General features: G+C 32.2%; 1 protein-coding gene across 4 annotated transcripts in view; it reads right to left on the minus strand.

The window, feature by feature from the left end:
- Positions 1-12,968, minus strand: part of LOC126748831 (protein-serine O-palmitoleoyltransferase porcupine) — a 63,147-nt gene extending 50,179 nt beyond the window's left edge. For all 4 annotated transcript variants that reach the window (XM_050458317.1, XM_050458316.1, XM_050458323.1 and 1 more), the window contains exon 1: positions 12,719-12,968. Coding sequence is in view for 3 of the 4 variants with exons in the window: in XM_050458316.1 (XP_050314273.1) it covers positions 12,719-12,759 (41 nt within the window). In the remaining variant the exon portion in view is untranslated. The remainder of the gene's footprint in view (positions 1-12,718) is intronic.
- Between the last annotated feature and the right edge of the window lie 6,184 nt (positions 12,969-19,152).

Below are 19,152 nucleotides of genomic sequence, written 5' to 3' on the forward strand. Positions count from 1 at the left end.
AGTAGATCCCGTTGATTTTTACAATTTAATATTATTTCGAGTTGTACACCTGGATTTGTAAATACTGTCAGCGATTTGGGAAGCATTTGGAAACAACACCATGCATTGGGGTTGTTAATAACAAAGTTGATAAATGTCAAAATCGGCTTCTTAGCAATGTAAAATATTATCATTTATTTTATCGAAGCGCATAAACGCACCATTCAACTTAAGATGTTTTCATCACGTATTTTGTAAGACAGAAGTCATTTTCCAAAGAAAATACTTTTGAAATAAAAACGCTTGAAAAATAGTTGCGTCGGTTTTGTTCTCTTGCGATAAACATTTAAAGATACCAAAAATTATATATTTGAAATAAAATTTTAATTAGCCCTTAAATAAATGCAGAAATATCATGTTTTGGGGGTGGAGCCAACTTCACTGAGACAGGGCTCGTATGTACAGGGTGGCCATTTTATTGGGGACCTATACCTTTTCTTAGAATCTACAGGGTGTGCAAAGAAAATTTCTTACAGAAGTGTTTTCGTTTCAAGCAAATTTTTAAATTATTTGAGTGTCATCAATACAGGGTGTTCAAAAAGTGCTGACTTTAACACCAGAATTTTAAATGGGACGCCCGGTATATTTTTATATTTGTAGGTTTCTTGGCAGAAATAAAGGTAACTTTCATAAGAGCTACCTATCCGAATTTTGTGTAGGTTAGACAGAAATTAAGGTTTTTTAATAAAATTCCTACCACGACTTAAGAAGACTACCTCCTATCAATCGACGGTGTTCGGGTATTTTAAATTTATACAGGGTGTCTCAGGGAATAAGATATATTTTGAAATTTTCAATTCGCAATATTTCAGACTTTTTAATGAAATACCCTCTATTTTATATAGTATTTTTAAAGAGAAAAAAAAAAGCTATTCTTCGATATATATATATATATATATACAGGGTGTCCCGTAAATAGTGGTCCAAATGAAAACTCCTAATAGATTGGACTATTTCCAATCAGAATAATCCAACATAGCTCTAACGAAAGTGTTACGGTTTTCGAGATATTTTGATTTTTGCGAAATTTTAAGAAATTCCTACCTGTAATCAGTTTTTTTATGGTGTGTCACTGAATGAAAAAAAAAACACAATTTCTTCGGTTGGATATTATTTGCCGATAGATGCGCTTTATGATGCGTATTAAAATTTTTCAGTTATGCAAATATTTTTCACAGGAAAAATTTTTGAAATTGCAATATCGGATATTTTTTTCTTTTCAAAAAGTTTGAAGTCTTATGACGCAATAAAATAATAATAGAATCTTCATGCTGCCGTTATTCGTTCAATTAAGTCTAGCTCTGATTCTACTGAAGTTTCGTAGACTAAAGATTTTACATGTCCCCACAAGAAAAAATCGAGCGACGTTAAGTCGGGTGACCTAGGAGGCCAAGAAACTGCTCCACCTCTGGCAATCCAACGGTGCCCGAACTGCTGGGCCAAATCGCGCCAACTCGCGTACTTGTACAGCAAAGTGAGCCGGCGCTCCATCAAGAAACGCAGATAAATAGGTCTTGTTAAGCGTTCCGGTAGAAGGTGTGGCCCAATTAAATAATCATCAACAATGCCTGCCCATACGGTGACAGACTAACGATTCTGATGTTTTCTTGGAAAAATTGCATAAGGATTTTCTTCGTCCCAAACATGGCTATTCCTACTATTAAAAATACCGTCTCTTGTGAAAGAGGCTTCATCGGTCCACAAAACATATCGTAAAAAATTTGGTTGTACAATGATGTGATCCAGAAGCCATCGACAAAATTGAACTCTAGGATGATAATCGGCTGCAGTAATACCTTGACTTTCTGGAAGTGGTAAGGATGGAGTTGTTGCTCGTGTAGTACCCGCCAGACAGAAGCGTTACTCGTATTCATATTCTTAGCGACGTCACGTGTGCTATTTGATGGTTCATCGGGAACTCGCTGAAGCACCTCTTCTTCAAATTCGACCGTTCTTACGGTTCGAGCAACACCAGTATCATGCATCTTGGTCTTAAACATGCCTGTCTCATCGAGCCGCCGATGAACCGCAATAAACTTTTTGTATCCAGGATGCTGTCGTTCGGGATAACGTTCATGATACAACCGCGACGCTGCTCGTGCATTGCAGTTTGTTGCTCCGTATGCCAAATGCATATCCGTCCATTCTTGAGTGGTAAAGTTTTCCGTTAGCAATAAATGTTTAAAAATTGTAAGCTATAAAATTTTTAAACATGACATTGAGAATTGACATTGATAAGCGTTGATTTTAAACAATTGTTGTTATGGTATCATGTACAAAAGGTAAAAATAAATGCAGCAGATCCTATTTAGGTAATTAATGTTTTTTATAAATTTTAACGCGTCTTAGGGCCGTAGTGGCGTAGTGACGCATTTCTGAACATGGATTCCTATACTCAAATGGATTCTTCAGACGCACTGAACAACCCCCAGAAGTTTGATCCCATAGTTCTGAAACACCCTGTATATGCACATAATCTCGAAGCTGGAAGATGGCATAATTGCTGCGGGACAATCTATTGCATACAGATTCCACCTGAGGATCCCATGATAGATGTCTATCAATTACAATTCCCAAGAACTTAGGTGCGACGTGTTGTTGATTGACTTGAATTTAAATTGTGTATAGGAAAAACGCTATGGATGCTTAGAAACTTATCACTAATATGAATGTTAAAGATTAATGGCTCAAGATGTGGCACTCCACAAGGTATCTTGATCTCCACCAAATGAAAATTTTTAAGTTGCACCATCTGTGTTCGACCAGTCAGATAAGACCTCAGTCACATTAAAAGCTGAAAAGATTGTGTATAATAGTCTCCAACTTGTTAATTAAGATTATGTGGTTAACTCGATCAAATGCTTTCGAGAAGTCTGTATAAAGAGTGTGTATGTGGCAACCTTCTTCCAATGATTTTTGCAGGAAATCAGTAAAGGTAAGTAAGTAACGTTAGACTGGTTGACAGAAAATTACATACTAGGCTCTCAAACATTTTGGGGATATAACTTAAAATGCTTATAGGTCTATAATTGGTTATTTGCAACCTGTCCCCTGACTTAAAGATGGGTGTAATGAAACCTGATTTCCAAGACTTTGGAAAAACTCCACTTACACACTCCACAACATTAAGGGTCATATTGAAAATTATAAAAAGCGGCCAACCAAGTATAACAGGACAGAGTTTGATAAGAGTTGATACGTCGAGAGATACGAGTTTCTCATAAATTAGATTAAAATCACCCAAAACACAAAGCTGGCATTCAGGATACTCTTGTGATACGACGTCAAGGCATTTACTAAACTCAACATAATTTTCCAAGTTACTTCTACAAGGAAGATAGACTGTACCAAAAATAAAGTGATTTCCCTTTATTTCTATTTGCATGAATAAATGTTCAATGCTTTTACTTGATGAAGATACACCTACTAGTAAATTCCTTTTAAACTGCTATAAGTACACTTCCTCCCTTAGAGAATCCACTTTTTGCTTCATATTGTCAAAGGAGCACGCCCCTGAGACATATCTATATATAAATTATGTTGGTCCACAATCTATAACTAATCTATTACTGGGCGAGGCCAGTATTAACAAAAAATTTAATTCTTGAAAATCATTACCAATTTGAAAGGGTTTTTAACTGATTGGAGTCTTTCTTAATCTCCTAGTTTCAATTTATTTATTTTGAATTTAATATTTGAGGATGTAAGTAAAATGATTCCTAAGTTGAACAATTCTTAGATAGGTTTATATGTATGTATTTTTTTTCTTATTTTTTTAAATTTCTGTGTCTGATTTGAATGTTGGGTAATATGTTAATAATATATTTTTTTATATCATATATCCATGTAGAGGTTCATCGTGTACATGTATATAATAATTTTTCTAATAACAATAAATTTCTTAAAATAAACTGCAGATGCTTGACATCTAGGTGTTAGTACAATCACTTTTATAGGATATATCTAGTAGGTATATGATTTGTTAATACAGTTGAATAAGTTACAGATTTGTTGTAATAAAATTAATGAGAATAAACTATTTTTTAGAAGATTTTTTTTCTTCTATGGATCAAACTACAAGTGCAGCAAGAAGCATTGGTCAATCATACATGGTCATTGCTGGTGTGTTTCCAAAAAGTAAGCATAATGTCTCTTGTAGATTTCTGGCATGTTATTTCTGTATGATCCAATTTTAATGAATATTTTTGGTGCATTTTATTTATTCTATAGCTGCATTGACACACTTTTTAATTCAAAAATTACAAGTAAAGAGATTTCTTAAAGCAAAATTTAAAAAAAAATGTTTGAGCATGACAGTTACAAAGTTTGGTAAAAAGCATGCCACTCCTCTAAGACTTAGTATTTTAATAACAAAACTTTCTTTTCTATAGTGAAAAAACTTCTATAGCATACCAGGTGTTTGTGAGATATTTTGATTTTAAGTTAATTCAGAAAAGTAATTTATCTGTTTAAAACTGTTATTATTTTAATGGCTATAGATCTTGCATATCACCTCTCTCTTATGCACTGAAATAAATGGCCAAATAGTGTGCATTCATTGCTTGTAAAATTCAAATTCAAATTCAAATGCTTTATTTGCCCATATATAAAATTATAAAATACAGTTATAAATCTAATTTAAATTTAGAACGGGAGAGCGGCAGATGCGGCAGCGGATAATTGAACCAAGGAGGGTAACGCCCAATATTTAAAACCATAAAAAAAAGCAAAAATGCAAAATGTTGATGGCCAGAAGGGGTAAAGACAATTTTAAACTAATGACAATGAAAATTAATAATGATTTTTTTTTGTTAGATTTTTACCCTCATTTATATCTGATGCTACTTTTTATGCTTTTATGCTGATTAACCTATTCTTTGTTCAACTAGCAACTGTGATTTAATTTTTTTAGAAAATATGTTTAAAGATAGTTGTTTAATGCTGGATGGAATACTATTCCACATTTTAACCCCCGCAAATTTAAAAGAGCGCTGAAATGATGCGGTTCTATGGCGTGGCACAACAAAAATATCATTGTGTCATTCGCGTCATGTGTTCATGCTCAAAATCCAAAAATTCATCTCGTAAGTTAGGCGGTTGGCCTTTATAATCCGATAAATAAAGTTAAACATATGATGCTTTCGTCTGTTTGTCATATTTAATAAATTTTTGTCATTAAGATATGGCGTTATATGGTTTCTATATGGGATATTATAGGCAAATCGCAATTTTGAATTTTTTGAATTGCGTTTTTGGTACTTGAACGTAAAGAGCCACCATATACCACATCACCGTAATCGAATAAAGATAAAATAAGGCTTTCACAAAGTAAATATTTTTGTTTTGTGGACAAGTTCCGTTTAAATTTAAAAAGGTTTTTCAGGCGTAAATAGGCTGCTTTAATTTTGTTTTTTACATGGGGTTCAAAAGAGAGAGAATTGTCAAATATGATACCCAAATTTTTTGCCTCTGGGATAATTGGAACTGTAGTGTTATTTATATATTATATTTTGCCTTAAATTATTATTCGAACACATCAAAAGAATTTTAGATTTTTCAGCATTTAATTTGAGGTTGTGATTTTTTGCATAGTTTTCTAGATTCATTAAATCAAACTGAAACTTATGCTGAAATGAATTATTATTCATATCTTCAATAGAAACAGGAATATACAGGGTGTCCCAAAAGTGATGGATCAAACTCAAACAGGAGATAGAGGGAGTCATTTACAATCAAAATCACCCCCTATGTTGTTATGCAATTGTGAATAGGTTAAAAGTTATAGCCATATATGTGTATTTTTTTAATTCCAGCACCTTTGTCAAATAAAAGCTTTTAAAAAAATTATACAGTTGATTAAACAATCTGTTTTTTTTTATTGTACCTAGAAATGATGTGCCTCTCCAACAAAAATATGTTTCTTAAACATTACTTTTTAAGAGCACTAGAAAAACAATTTTTTTGGACTTTTTACAACTTTAAAAATGAGTACTTAACTTTGATGCCATTTTTTTGCGAAGAAAATATAAGACATGCGAGTGACCCTGAACCTTAAAAACTTCTTTAAATCATACTGATTCCAGCAAAGTACAACTTGAATAGATTATTAAAATTTCTTATTGCCTATAGAAATAAGCAAAAAAAATATTCCATGGCTAAATCAATATTTTGCTTTATTATTTTAACGAAAAAATAATAAAATTAAGATAGTAAAGTGTCTCAAAAATGTTTAAAAATACATAAGTATGTCGACTTCTAATACTGACCAATTTATCTGCGGTTATTTTGAAGAATGTTGATTTGTCGTGTTTTTTGTCGTAAACAAAATTTAAAAATAATTTAAAATAGGTAGTGTTGTGTTGTCCAGGTACTGGCTAAGTACATACAATTTTGTATTATTTATACAACTGAACACATGGCTTATACCGTCCGTGAGTATGCAGAAATGCATTATTTTTATGGATTTTGTAATGGAAACGCTCGAGCGGCTGAAAGGGAATATCGTGAACGATTTCCTGATCGTGAACGATATCCTGACTACAGGGTATTTCAACGAGTGCGTTATGCACTCTATCATACGTGGAGGGACAGATTCCTGGAAATCCTCGCAGAATAGGAAGACCTGATGAAAATGCTGAGCCAGAAGATGACATCATTGAAATGGCATTAGAGGAACCTTCAACTAGTGTTCGCCGCATATCAAGACGGTCTGGTATTCCGAGAACAACAGTACACCGCATTCTACGAAGAAACCAGTTGCATCCCTATCATGTACAACGGGTTCAAGATCTATTACCGGGTGATTATGACAAGAGGGTGGAAGTTTGTAGAAAAATGCTTCATCGTAATAGGCAGGATCCACAATTTTTTAACAAAATTTTATGGTCAGACGAATCTAGTTTTCAGAGGGTGAATTGTGAATATTTAATATTCACAATTTACACCACTGGGCATATTTTAACCCCAGAATTGTTAGAAATGACCGCTTTCAACATCAATTTAGTGTGAACATGTGGAGTGGCATTCTTAACGGTTCATTAATTGGGCCGTTTGAACTACCAGCCAGATGAAATGGTGAAATCTATAGGAGATTTTTGGAAGAAAACTTACCTATTTTACTTCAGGATATTCCATTAAATATTCGTCAACAATGTGGCTGCAGCACGATGGAGTGCCCGCCCATTACAGCCTTCAGGTGAGACAGTTTTTAAATGAGGCCTACCTTGGTCGTTGGATTGGACGGGGAGGTACAATTCGTTGGCCACCGCGCTCCCCCGACCTCAATCCAATTGATTTTTTTTCTATGGGGGTACTTTAAGGAGTTGGTATACGCCAGGGAAAATCGTAATGAGGAAGAGCCACCAAATAATTACAGCAACTAGATTAATTACCCAAAATGAACGTTCATTCAGAATGATTAAGAGAAATTTTATACGCCGATGTAGGTTATGCATTAGATTTCGCGGCAGACATTTTGAACACTTATTGTAAATGATAGCAAAACTATCATGTAAAACAATAAACCATTTTCTAATGTTTTTTGTACCTTATTGCAATCCACCAACCCAGCAAAACACAATTATTTATTTTAAAAAATTGGTAAATATTGATTTAGCCATAAAATTCTTTTTTGCCTCTTTTTTGAAAAACTCAAAATTTAATTAGCCAATAAGAAATAATGTATTTAAGTCATGCCTTGCTGGAATCGGTATGAAACGTAGAAGTTTTTAAGCTACAGGGTCACTCTTATGTCTTATATTTTTGAGAAAAAAATGGCATCAAAGTTAAGGGTACTTATTTTTAAAGCTGTAAAAAGTCCAAAAAGAAATTTTTTTTAGCTCTTTCAAAAAGTAATATTTAAAAAAATATTTTTATTAGAAAGGTACATCATTTCTAGGTAAAAACAAACAAAAAAACGCATTGTTTAATCCACTGTATAATTTTTTTATAAGCTTTTATTTGACAGTGTGCTTGAATTTAAAAAATACATAAAAATGGCTATAACTTTTAAACTATTCACAATTGCATAACAACATAGGGGGTGATTTTGATTGAACATGACTCCCTCTATCCTCTGTTTGAGTTTGATCCATCACTTTTGGGACACCCTGTATAGTTGTAAGTTGTCAGCATACTGCTGTAATGTGGAATGTTTTACAGTTTTATACATGTCTGCCACATAGAGTGAAAAAAGTAGGGGTGATAGTATAGAACCCTGAGATACGCCTTGATTTGTTTGCCTAAACTCTGAACATTGTTTTTCTAACCTTTGGACTCTCATAACACAACTTTCACGATTATATAGATATTCTTTAAAGAAGTTAATACCATATTCAGAGATTCCAAAATACCTTAGTTTAGCCAACAACATTTCATGGTTAAGTGTGTCGAAAGCTTTACTAAAATCGAGTAGGGCCACACATGTCGCTTGATTTTGCTCTTCATTCACTCTTACACCATTTAATATTTTAACTAAACATGTTGATGTGCTAAAATTCTTTCTAAATCCTGACTGGCAATCGGGAATTAAATTATAAGCTTCAACAAAATTAGAAATCTGGTTATAAATATGTTTTTCAAACACTTTGGACACTGCAGGCAATATACTGATTGGTCTTAAATCCTTGTATTCTTTAGGTACTGAATTTTTTGCAATAGGTTTGATTATTGCTTTTTTCCATAAATTTGGATATTTTTGCTTAAGTATGCACTCATTAATTATATGTAATAACAGATTTAAGCAAAATTGTCCATTAATGTCCTTAATTGAGATACCATCAATTCCCACTGCATTTGATTTTATTGAAGAGATTATTTTAGTTAAATTAGAGTATTTAAGAAGCTGAAATGCTAACACTTCATTACAAGCTAGATTATTTTTATAGTAATCTATTGCTCCTCTACTTACTGTATCCGGGAGGGCGTTAATACTATTAAAAAATGTATGAATTTCGGTTCGATTTAATTGATTAGTTGGTATAATATTTTGATTTTTATTTCTTGTTAGATGAAGTTTGTCTGCTACTCTCCAAAAATCCTTTCCTTTTTTATCTGACAGTTGATTAAAAAAAGTAATTTTTTCTCTAATGATTGCATGTTTTGTGTAATTTCTTAGTTCTCTATAATACTGCTTTATAAAATGCTTTGCACAAACCTTGTTGATATGGTTCTGTGAGAAAATAGTAAATTATTGCAGGCAAAATATTAAAATTATAATATAATTAAATAAGAAATTAAATCTTATTAATTGATAATGCTGTCTTAAACTAGAACTATAAGGTGTTGTGAATTGTGATGGTAATTAGAATTGCTCTTATTGTCACAGATTGAGGTAAATTTTGATATCATAGTATTGACAGAAACTTTTCAGATATTGAACACAGATATTTTAAATATTTCTGGATATGATTTGCTTTACAATCATGGCAATATTAATAAAAATGACGGTGTTCTTGTATACATTAGTCAAAAGTTCAGTTATAAATATGAAATAAAAAAATTGTCAAATATAAATTTTATTGATATTGATCTAACTCAACAAAAAAATGAGTCTTTTAAAATTACTGCTATATACAGACCACCGTCCACAGATGCTGACGTTTTTAATGCAGACTTGCTTCATTATTTATCTGAGTTGCCTAGGTTGGATGTTCACGTTATTTGTGGGGATATTAATATTAATATCCTAAAGGAAAAACAAGATTTAAATCATGTTCAAGAATATCTTAACCTTCTTAATGCAAACTCCTATGTTTCGTACGTAAATAATGTTTGCACTTGGGAGAGAAATTTACAGAAATCCTGTCTAGACCACTACTTTGTTAAATCCGGAAATTCTGAAAATATTAAAGCTTATTTGTTAAATTACAAGATAACGGATCATTATCCAACTATCATTGAAATAGGAGATCAGAACAATTTATGTAGAAATTGTCCAAATAAAATCATTAAAGAATACATTAATTATGGAAAATTGATACAAGACTCCTTTTTAATAGACTGGAAATATTTTTACTCTTGTAAGGACTTAGATGAAATGACGAACATTTTTATAAATAACATAACAAAAATCATGCAAAAAAATACAAAAAACGTTAAAATAAACAAAAAAAAAATTCCAAGGAAGGGTTGGATTAGTCCAAGCCTACTAAATGCTATTAATAGTAAAAATGTACTACATCAAGAATTAAAAAAATCTCCTAATAATTTAACTTTAAAACAAAATTACAACATGTGTAAAAGAAGTCTTGCAAAATCCATCGCCGCCTCAAAAAAACAATATTTTGAAAAATTACTAACTAACCAACAAAACACCAAATGCCTATGGGATTCAGTCAATAAAATTTGTAACAAAAACCAAAAAAATTAGGAAATTGAAAAAATAAAATCAAAAAATAAAATTATATCTGATAAAAAAAAAATAGCCGACGTATTTAATAAACACTATTGCTCAGTAGGGGAAAACTATGCCAAAAAAATTAAAAAACCTAAAAATTTTATTGACAACGAACCTGAAATAGCAAACAATATGTTTCTTAATTTTGTTACTGAACAAGAAATATTAAAGATTATAAAAAAATTAAAGACAAAAAAATCCCCCGGTTTTGATGGTATACGTACTGAAATCTTAAAATTAATAGACAGTCAAATCTCATACCCATTAGCATTTTTAATAAATAAATGTATAAAAAAGGGATATTTTCCAAAACCATTAAAAATAGGTATTATTTCTCCTTTGCTAAAATCTGGAAGTAGACTGGATATTATAAACTACAGACCAATTTCGCTGTTAACAAACATAGCATAATTTTTTGAAAAAGTGCTAAAAAGTAGAATCATGAAATTCTTAAAAAAATACAAATTGATATCCGAAAATCAGTATGGGTTCATGGAGGGTAGATCGACGGAGGATGCAATTGCTGGGCTCACATCACAAATATATAAAAATCTTGATGAAAGCAGCCCGACATTGTGTATCTTTGTTGATCTGGCCAAGGTGTTCGATACAGTTTCGCACTCCTTGCTCTTAGAAAAAATCAAAAGATATGGCCTTAGAGGAAAAATATTTGATATCATAAGAGCTACTTATGTGATAGAATACAATATACAAAAATCAGTGGAGTAATGAGTGAGGCTGGGTCGATAACCTGTGGCGTTCCTCAGGGGACTGTTTTGGGACCACTACTGTTTGTTTTGTATATAAATGGCTACTTAAACTGAACATTAATGGTAAAACTATATCATTTGCTGATGATACTGCTATTTTGTTTAAGGGAGAAACATGGGAGGAATTAAAAATTCAAGCAGAAAGGGATTTTTCGCTAGTTAAAAAATGGTTTGATTTTAACTTATTAACTGTAAATCTTGAAAAAACCAAAAGCATATTATTCTCTCCCAATGATAAAACAATAAACTGTCAAGGCATAATAGTGGATAATCAAGCAATACCTGCGACAAAGACTATAAAATATATGGGAATTATTATAGACAACAACCTCCGATGGGACCATCACATCAAATATGTTGTTCAAAAGATTAGATGTGTCATGCCAAAATTAAACTATTTGAAAGACTTCCTGTCAACGAATCAATTAAAAACTCTATATTTTTCATTAGTGCAGTCACATTTGATCTATGGAATAATTGGTTGGGGAGGAGTGCTAAACTAACATGTTACAGGTTTAGAAATAACTCAAAAATGGGCACTTAAAATTGTATTTAACAAAAGTAGGTTTTTTCCATCGGATACATTATATGGCATAAGTGGTGTCATGGATATTAGACAGCTTTTCTGTTATAGAATGCTCTTAAGATCGTTTAAGAAACCTCAAGAAAGTTTAGTTTCTAACGAAACAAACTCTAATTTAAGGTCTTCAAATAAAGTTATTATTCCAAAATGCAAAAAAATGTGTGGACAGAGAAGCTGGCTATACCTAACTCCAAGACTATATAATAAAATCCCTGATGATATTAAATGTTGTGAAAGTTTTATTAGTTTTAAAAGAAAAGTGTTAGACTGGTTACTGAGGGTACTATCGCGAGAGGATTTAAACAGTTTTGTGAACCAAAAAGAAAACAAATATTAAATTATATACCCAAAGACTTATATTGAAGTGAAAAAGTGTAAGAAAGTGTCACACAAAAAGCAAAATGATTTTTGCTTTTTCGACAATACTTATGAACATTTATTACGGTAAATTGTTCCTTTGTGTTAACTATAAGTATCTTTTTCTTTTTTTTTTTTTTTTTTCTCTGAACTGATTGTTCCAAGTTATAGGTAATCTTTATATTCTAAGCTTTAATTGTATGTTGGGTTAGGTTAGTTTAATCATCCAATTATTATTCTTATATTTTTTTGTAATATTGGGCCAAAGCCCGTTGATATATTAAATAAATAAATAAATAATAAATGGTTATAATCTATAGTTTAACATCTAAGAATTTCCTCACTAATGTTTTATTTTTTTGTATATACCTATTTTATACTAAGTATAAGGTAACCTGTAACATTGCCAATCAAGTTTTACTTGAGTGTAATTTAATACTTAGGAAATAGTAAGTATTACATATTTTTATCACTGAATGTATGATGAATATAACATCTTGAATTGCTGGCATGAAATAAATTTTACTTGAGTATTTTATTGCTTTTTAAAATATAGAATATTTGCTTACTTACTTAATAAAATGACTTAAATCGTCCTCCATCGCATTCTCCATTTTAAATTTGAAATAATACTTTTAATATAAATCCTAAAAATACAGAAAAAGCAAAGAATTTGGTTTTTAGCTACCAATATACATGATTCTTTCTATTGGAAGAAGTTTGTTTGTTGGGCATTTGGTATTTGCTTTTTCATTTGTTTATACTTTATTGTTTACTTTTCGTGATATGTCAACAATATGTGTGTGAAACTGGCGTACGATCGATGTCGAACTACCAAATCGAGAACGCAGCATATGTCGTTAGTCAGTAACCTATTTATAGTCTGCGCCCGCTGTTATGTATTCGCCAATATAATGCTCGTATCTCCTGAAACTCCCAAGGGATTTTAATCATTTATTGTCCAGATATTAACAGTCAATAACTAAATCGATTTATGCAAGTTATAAACCTAAGTCGGTTAGTTAGTTAGTTACACTAAGGTTTTTTTGTGAAAACTCCCTATCTAAACCGATTTCAGATGGTTCCAAACATCTGTAAACGAATGTTTTTTGCTAAAAAATTGAATTTTTTCAACAAATTATATCGTTATCCTTTTAAATTACTTCTATTATTATTATTATTATCGATCTAAAAAATATAGTAAAAACCGTCGATATTCAACTCATAAATTCTTACGTCTTTATCGAATTACATTTAATTAGATATTTTAGGTATGCTATATTAGCCTTTTCTTGGTTTGGGATTGGCAAGCGTGAAGGGGAGGAAGGAGCCCTTTTGCAGTTTTTTATTCATATAGTAAATTACAAAGGCTTCTTACGCTTTTCTTCTAAGTTCCTTTTCTTTCTTAAGTTCTAAATTTTACTGTAGCGTATTTTACCATTCGTCAAGGTGTTCGTCAACTGATTTTTTTACATATGTACACTATATGCGAATACTATATATACCGGGTGGTGCGTCGCCGAGCGGAACATAGGAACTCCCATGTAAATTTTAAGGGGGTCAATTATTGGCTTCCCTGTACATTTTACAGAAAAAATTTACTTTTTGAAGAGACCAATTTGGCAAACCCTCGTGCAAAGTTTCAACAAATTTTAATAAGCGAATCTTGAATTATTCAATTCAATGTAATTGCAAAATTAGCAAATTTTCGGTTCAGGTAAAACCAGACACCAGCCACCAGCAAACAATTTGTTATAAGGCTTTGTCAAATCTGACGTACAGCCGAATACAAGAAATGTTTTTTTTTTCGTTTTATCAATCTCACAACCATACATTCAAAGTAAGACACGTTAACATGCATTTGTATAACCGTAGACATATAGTTGTGATTGGGGGACATAGTTCGCGACCATTTACTCCTACGTCTGGCATACCACAAGGCTCCAATTTGGGACCATTATTTTTTCTTCTTTTTATTAACTCTCTGACGCAAGTAGTAACTCATGCTACATGCTCGCTGTTTGCTGATGATCTCAAATTATATTATCAAATAAATAACATAGATGACTGTAGAATGCTACAAGACGATTTAAATAATGTTGTACAATGGTCAATAGAAAATAGATTATATTTTAATGTCAATAAGTGTGTAGTTATGTCTTATAATAGAAAACAAAGAGATATATTATTTCCCTATAAAATACAAGATAGTCTATTGACTAGAGTACAAAATATTAAAGATTTGGGTGTGTTATTTGATAAAAGATTGACTTTTAATCTACATGTAAACGAAGTGGCAAACCGGGCATGCAAAATGTATGGATTTATTGCCAGAAGTACTAAGGATTTCGTGAGTGTTTCCTGTCTCAAGCAGTTGTATGTCTCATTTGTACGTAGTTTGTTGGATTATGCATGTATAGTGTGGTCGCCATATTATAACTGTTACAAATATACGTTGGAGCGGGTGCAAAATAAAATGCTCCGCTATATCTATTTTAGAGAAAGGGGGGTATATATATGACCGTGAGGTGTCAACCACGACATTACGCGAAAGATATGCCCTCCAATCATTAGATAAGAGGAGGCAAAAATTTGCAGTTATTTATCTATATAAAACAATAAATGGGCAAATAAATAATCCTACATTTCTTTCAAGGTTGAGTGTGAATGCTCCAGCGTATCTTACTAGAAGATGTAAGACATTTTATATGTCGGATGTAGCTCTTAATAATAGACATTTGAGTTCACCATTATTTAATTTGTGTGAAACTTATAACAGAATTCAAGAAAGCATTGATATTTTTAATACAAGTTGTGCTGAACTCAAATATCGGTTAGATATAATTTTATAGTTAGTGCTGGCCAGATTAAGTTAGTATTAAGTATTAAGTATTTGTTATCTTTATTATTATTATTAGTAACTTTTATTTAATATAACGATGAAGTTAAACCAATAAGAATTATTATTATTGATTATTAAAAAAATAATTTTCTCGTACTTAGAATTTAATTAAACCAATAGCAGTATCTAAAATATTTTCAATTTATTTTCCAATCAAGCCTATCTGGTCCATTTCAACCATTAAACTTATTGTTAGTAAATTCGAGTCCAAAGACATTGCAATAAATAATTGTAAATATTTAACTCAGAAGATCGAAAATAGATCCGAAAAAAGAGAGAACAGAACTCTTAATATTTTACTAAGTGTGGAAAAATAAAATAAAATAAAATACAATAACTTTTTTAAAAATAATAGAGAATTACATAAAAATATCAATTAATCAAATGTTCAAACAACCCCCCATTAACAGCTAAACAATATCCTAACCGATCATAAAATTAATTTCTAACGTTACTAAGTTGATATTGGGAAATTTTATTACATTCTAACGAAATAGCGTTTTGCAACTCAAATTTTACACTTTTATAAATGACCCCACAAAAAGAAGTAATTCGGTGAAAGATCAGGTGACCTGGCTGGCCAAAGTATCCGGTACCGTGGACCAATAATATTGTCGTTAAAAGCATTTTCCAAGCACTCTCTAACCATACGGGCATTATGGGCCGGGCAACCATTCATTTGGTACCAGATCATTTGATCTTCCTGAACAACTTCTTCCAAGGCGGGTCCAATTTGATTTTGAAATAAGTCCAAATAGGTTTCAGCTGTTAGGTTATAGTCCATAAAAAAGGGTCCAACGATATGGTGTCCGATAATTCCCACGATGTTGTTTTTTGGAGATATTGCGTCCGAGTATGAACAAAGCGATGTTCATTTTCTTGGCTCCAATACCGGCAATTCTGAACATTTGGTTCATTGTTGAGGGTAAATGTACATTTATTGGTAAAACAAATATTTCTTAAAAAATTCCTATCATTATTTGCTCTTTCCATCATTTCAAAACAAAATGCCATTCTTCGCTCTTCATCTCCTTCCTGCAGCTCTTAATGTTTTTCGAGTTTATATGAATAGTATTTGTGTTTTTTTAAAGTGCGCAATACCGTTGTATGATGTTTATTTACCTCTTGCCCAAGAACCCTTGTACTAACCATCTTGTTTTCCTCCACACTCAGTAGAATATTAAGATCTCTGTCTCTCTTTCTTCGGCTCTATTTTCGATATCCTGAGTTGAACATTTATAATTATTTATTACGGTACCTTTGGACTCAAACTTGTTGACAATACGTTTAATCGTTAAAATGGACGGAATAGGCTTGGTGGGGAAATAAACTGAAAACATTTCAGATACTGCTCTAAAACTGTTTCCCGCATAATGCCACTTAATTATGGCTATTTTTTCGTCTAATTATCTTTATAGATAGTTACACAAACAAAGCCATTTATGATTTTAAAATAGTTTAATATTTCTTAACCAGCACGGTTTACTTATAGCTAACGATAATGAGACATACTCTGCCTCAGTCGACGAAAGGGCCATGAAACCGCATGGTCAAACATTCTGAAGACACTCTCCATGAGCTGAAAAGTAATGTATGTAAGATTTAAACCAAAATTTTTAAACAAAGAGACCTCAAATTTTAGCTCTAGTAGAGACGAAAGTAAACTTGGAGCAAGCAAGATTTATATGTTGTATCCTGGGCACGATCTTCACATATGATTTAGGTCCAACTTCGGACTTGTCTTCATTAGAAGCAACATATCTTACCTGTGCGAAGAAGCTCTGGAACCACCAGGGTTCGATGTTATGTTCAAGTTCAAAATAACTTTATTACTTAGATTATCATTATTACCATTATTACTTAGACCTAAATAATCATTTATTAAAGACATTGTTATCCAAACATGGCAAAAAGGCTTGTCCCGCGATTATAGAACCGATGCGTGCCATATTGGTGCGCCGTACAAGATCACGAAATGTACCGCCATTGCTAATATTAATGGTATTCTTCCTAATATAGTCTGTCGCCAGTATTAGGAAGAATACCGTTAGTGCCCTTATTACTTTTGGTGCCTTGTTGCATGTATCCTCAATGTGTTTTCCGATCCAATGTGTTTTGCAGTCGTCTGTCGAGGAGTATTCCTAGATACTTTACCTGCTTTTTTAGTGTAACCCAGAATCCATTTATGTCCCAGAAGAATTGCTTCTGTTTTTCTGACGCAATTAGAAGCTTATTTGTCATTATCCACATCTCAGCTTTGCGCAGTGGCATTACCGAGGTAAGACTATTGCTAGTAGAAAGCGAATGTTGATTATTCTAACATTAGCATTCTTAGCGGATATAGGCGTGTTCCTCTCTACTAGTGAGCTATTAGCGGGCAACGAAGAGTTGGTTATAGAAGACCCTATCTGAATAACCTTCAGATCTTTTCCTATTGAGGGTACCTATTTTGCTTACATTTAAGGGCGTTATTTTTTTATAAGACCAATATTACTAAGGCCAGTGACAGTCTTAACATGCCCATTTTTGTTTGCTTTGTTATGTATAGAATCGGCCCTAAAGATGTTGCAACGATATCTTCGTAGGTACACCCTACATATTTCTATTTACAAATCATGACAATTTTGTCAAAAATAATATGAAATATGGGATATTTTATTTAACATTAACTCTAATGAAAATTCATGTTTCATATAAATAACTAAAACAAAATTCCCTTTATTCTTCCTATTATTATTCTTTTTTATTGACGTATTTGACGTTTGATATAACGCCGTGAGGTTACAGCGTTGTTCCATACATGTTCCTTGATTAAAGAATTTTTTTAGTGTATTGGACTCAGTTGAATTAGATTGGGATGTTTTGGGTTGGGTTAGATTGAGTTGAGTTAATACACGGGGAGCACAATATACTTTTTCATATGAATAGAATCTCAAAATGTTATAAAATATGGAGGCCACGAACATCTGCATAAGGTACGAATTTTTCAGCGCTGGCTATTACCTTGTGTAGAAATAGTAAATCCTCTTAACTATTATAATGTAGAAACACTGTTATCGTTTTGGCAGATAGATTTACATGTTTTCCATGTTTTCTCTTATATAGGGATCACTCTTTCTGCTCAAATATTAAAATATTATATAAATATTATTAAGCAAAATCGGGAATACTTCAAATCGAGAAGACCCCAAAACTATTACCAATGGCAAGATATTGTAATGTTACTGCAAATTTTAGTTGAGGAGAAATAGGACTTCTCATCCACCTTTCCGACTTGATAAGTTTACGTTTAACTAGGTTTAACAGTTCTTTAAACTTTTGGTAAGATATCATCATAAAACTCCTATAAAAATCTTCAATTGATATCTTCTTTAAAAGTCGTTCTAATTCACCCAGACTATTTTTGTGTCTTATACATTCTCTAATTCAATCTCGTTTTTTTTTCTGTTTCTGTTGCGTTGTAACTTTTAATTATTAGCAATTTCACTTACAATGATACTAACAGCAGCACGTACTACGGCAGAAGAACATATTTTCTTTTTAACTACTGATAAAATCAAACAATTGTTGATAACCGATGTCAAGTGCTTAACATTAGATAAAAACGAAGATTTACGGTGTCATTTGAAAATGGCGTCAAGGAATCTTTGTTGAGGAGCCTACTTGATGCAAACCTCTGGCCAGTGGGAACCGCTATGAAAGAAGTTCGTCCGCGACGAAACTTTGGAAATTTTGGAAATGCTGCAAATTTTCTGCGCGGCCCAACAGAACGTCCGCGCCTATAGATGATGATCTTGGCGTTTTCTACGAAAATATTAGCGGCCTAAAAACCAAACTGAAGGAATTCCTGTGTGCTGCTCAATCAGAAGATTACAGTATTTTAGCTTTAGCTGAAACCTGGTTGGACCCTGACATTTGTGCTTCTGAATTTCTTGACCCGTGCTATGCTGTGTACAGAACAGACCGAAACAACAACAATAGCTCCGCAAGAATCGCGGCGGTGCTGTACTCATCGCAGTCATATAAAGTCGCTAAGCATTTCCAATCACTCTATTGAAGAAGTTTGGATATCTGTGACATTGGCTGATTCTCAGGAATGTTGTAT

This window comes from Anthonomus grandis, chromosome 22 (genome assembly GCF_022605725.1).
Source record: "Anthonomus grandis grandis chromosome 22, icAntGran1.3, whole genome shotgun sequence".
In the NCBI taxonomy this organism is placed as follows: Eukaryota; Metazoa; Arthropoda; class Insecta; order Coleoptera; family Curculionidae; genus Anthonomus; species Anthonomus grandis.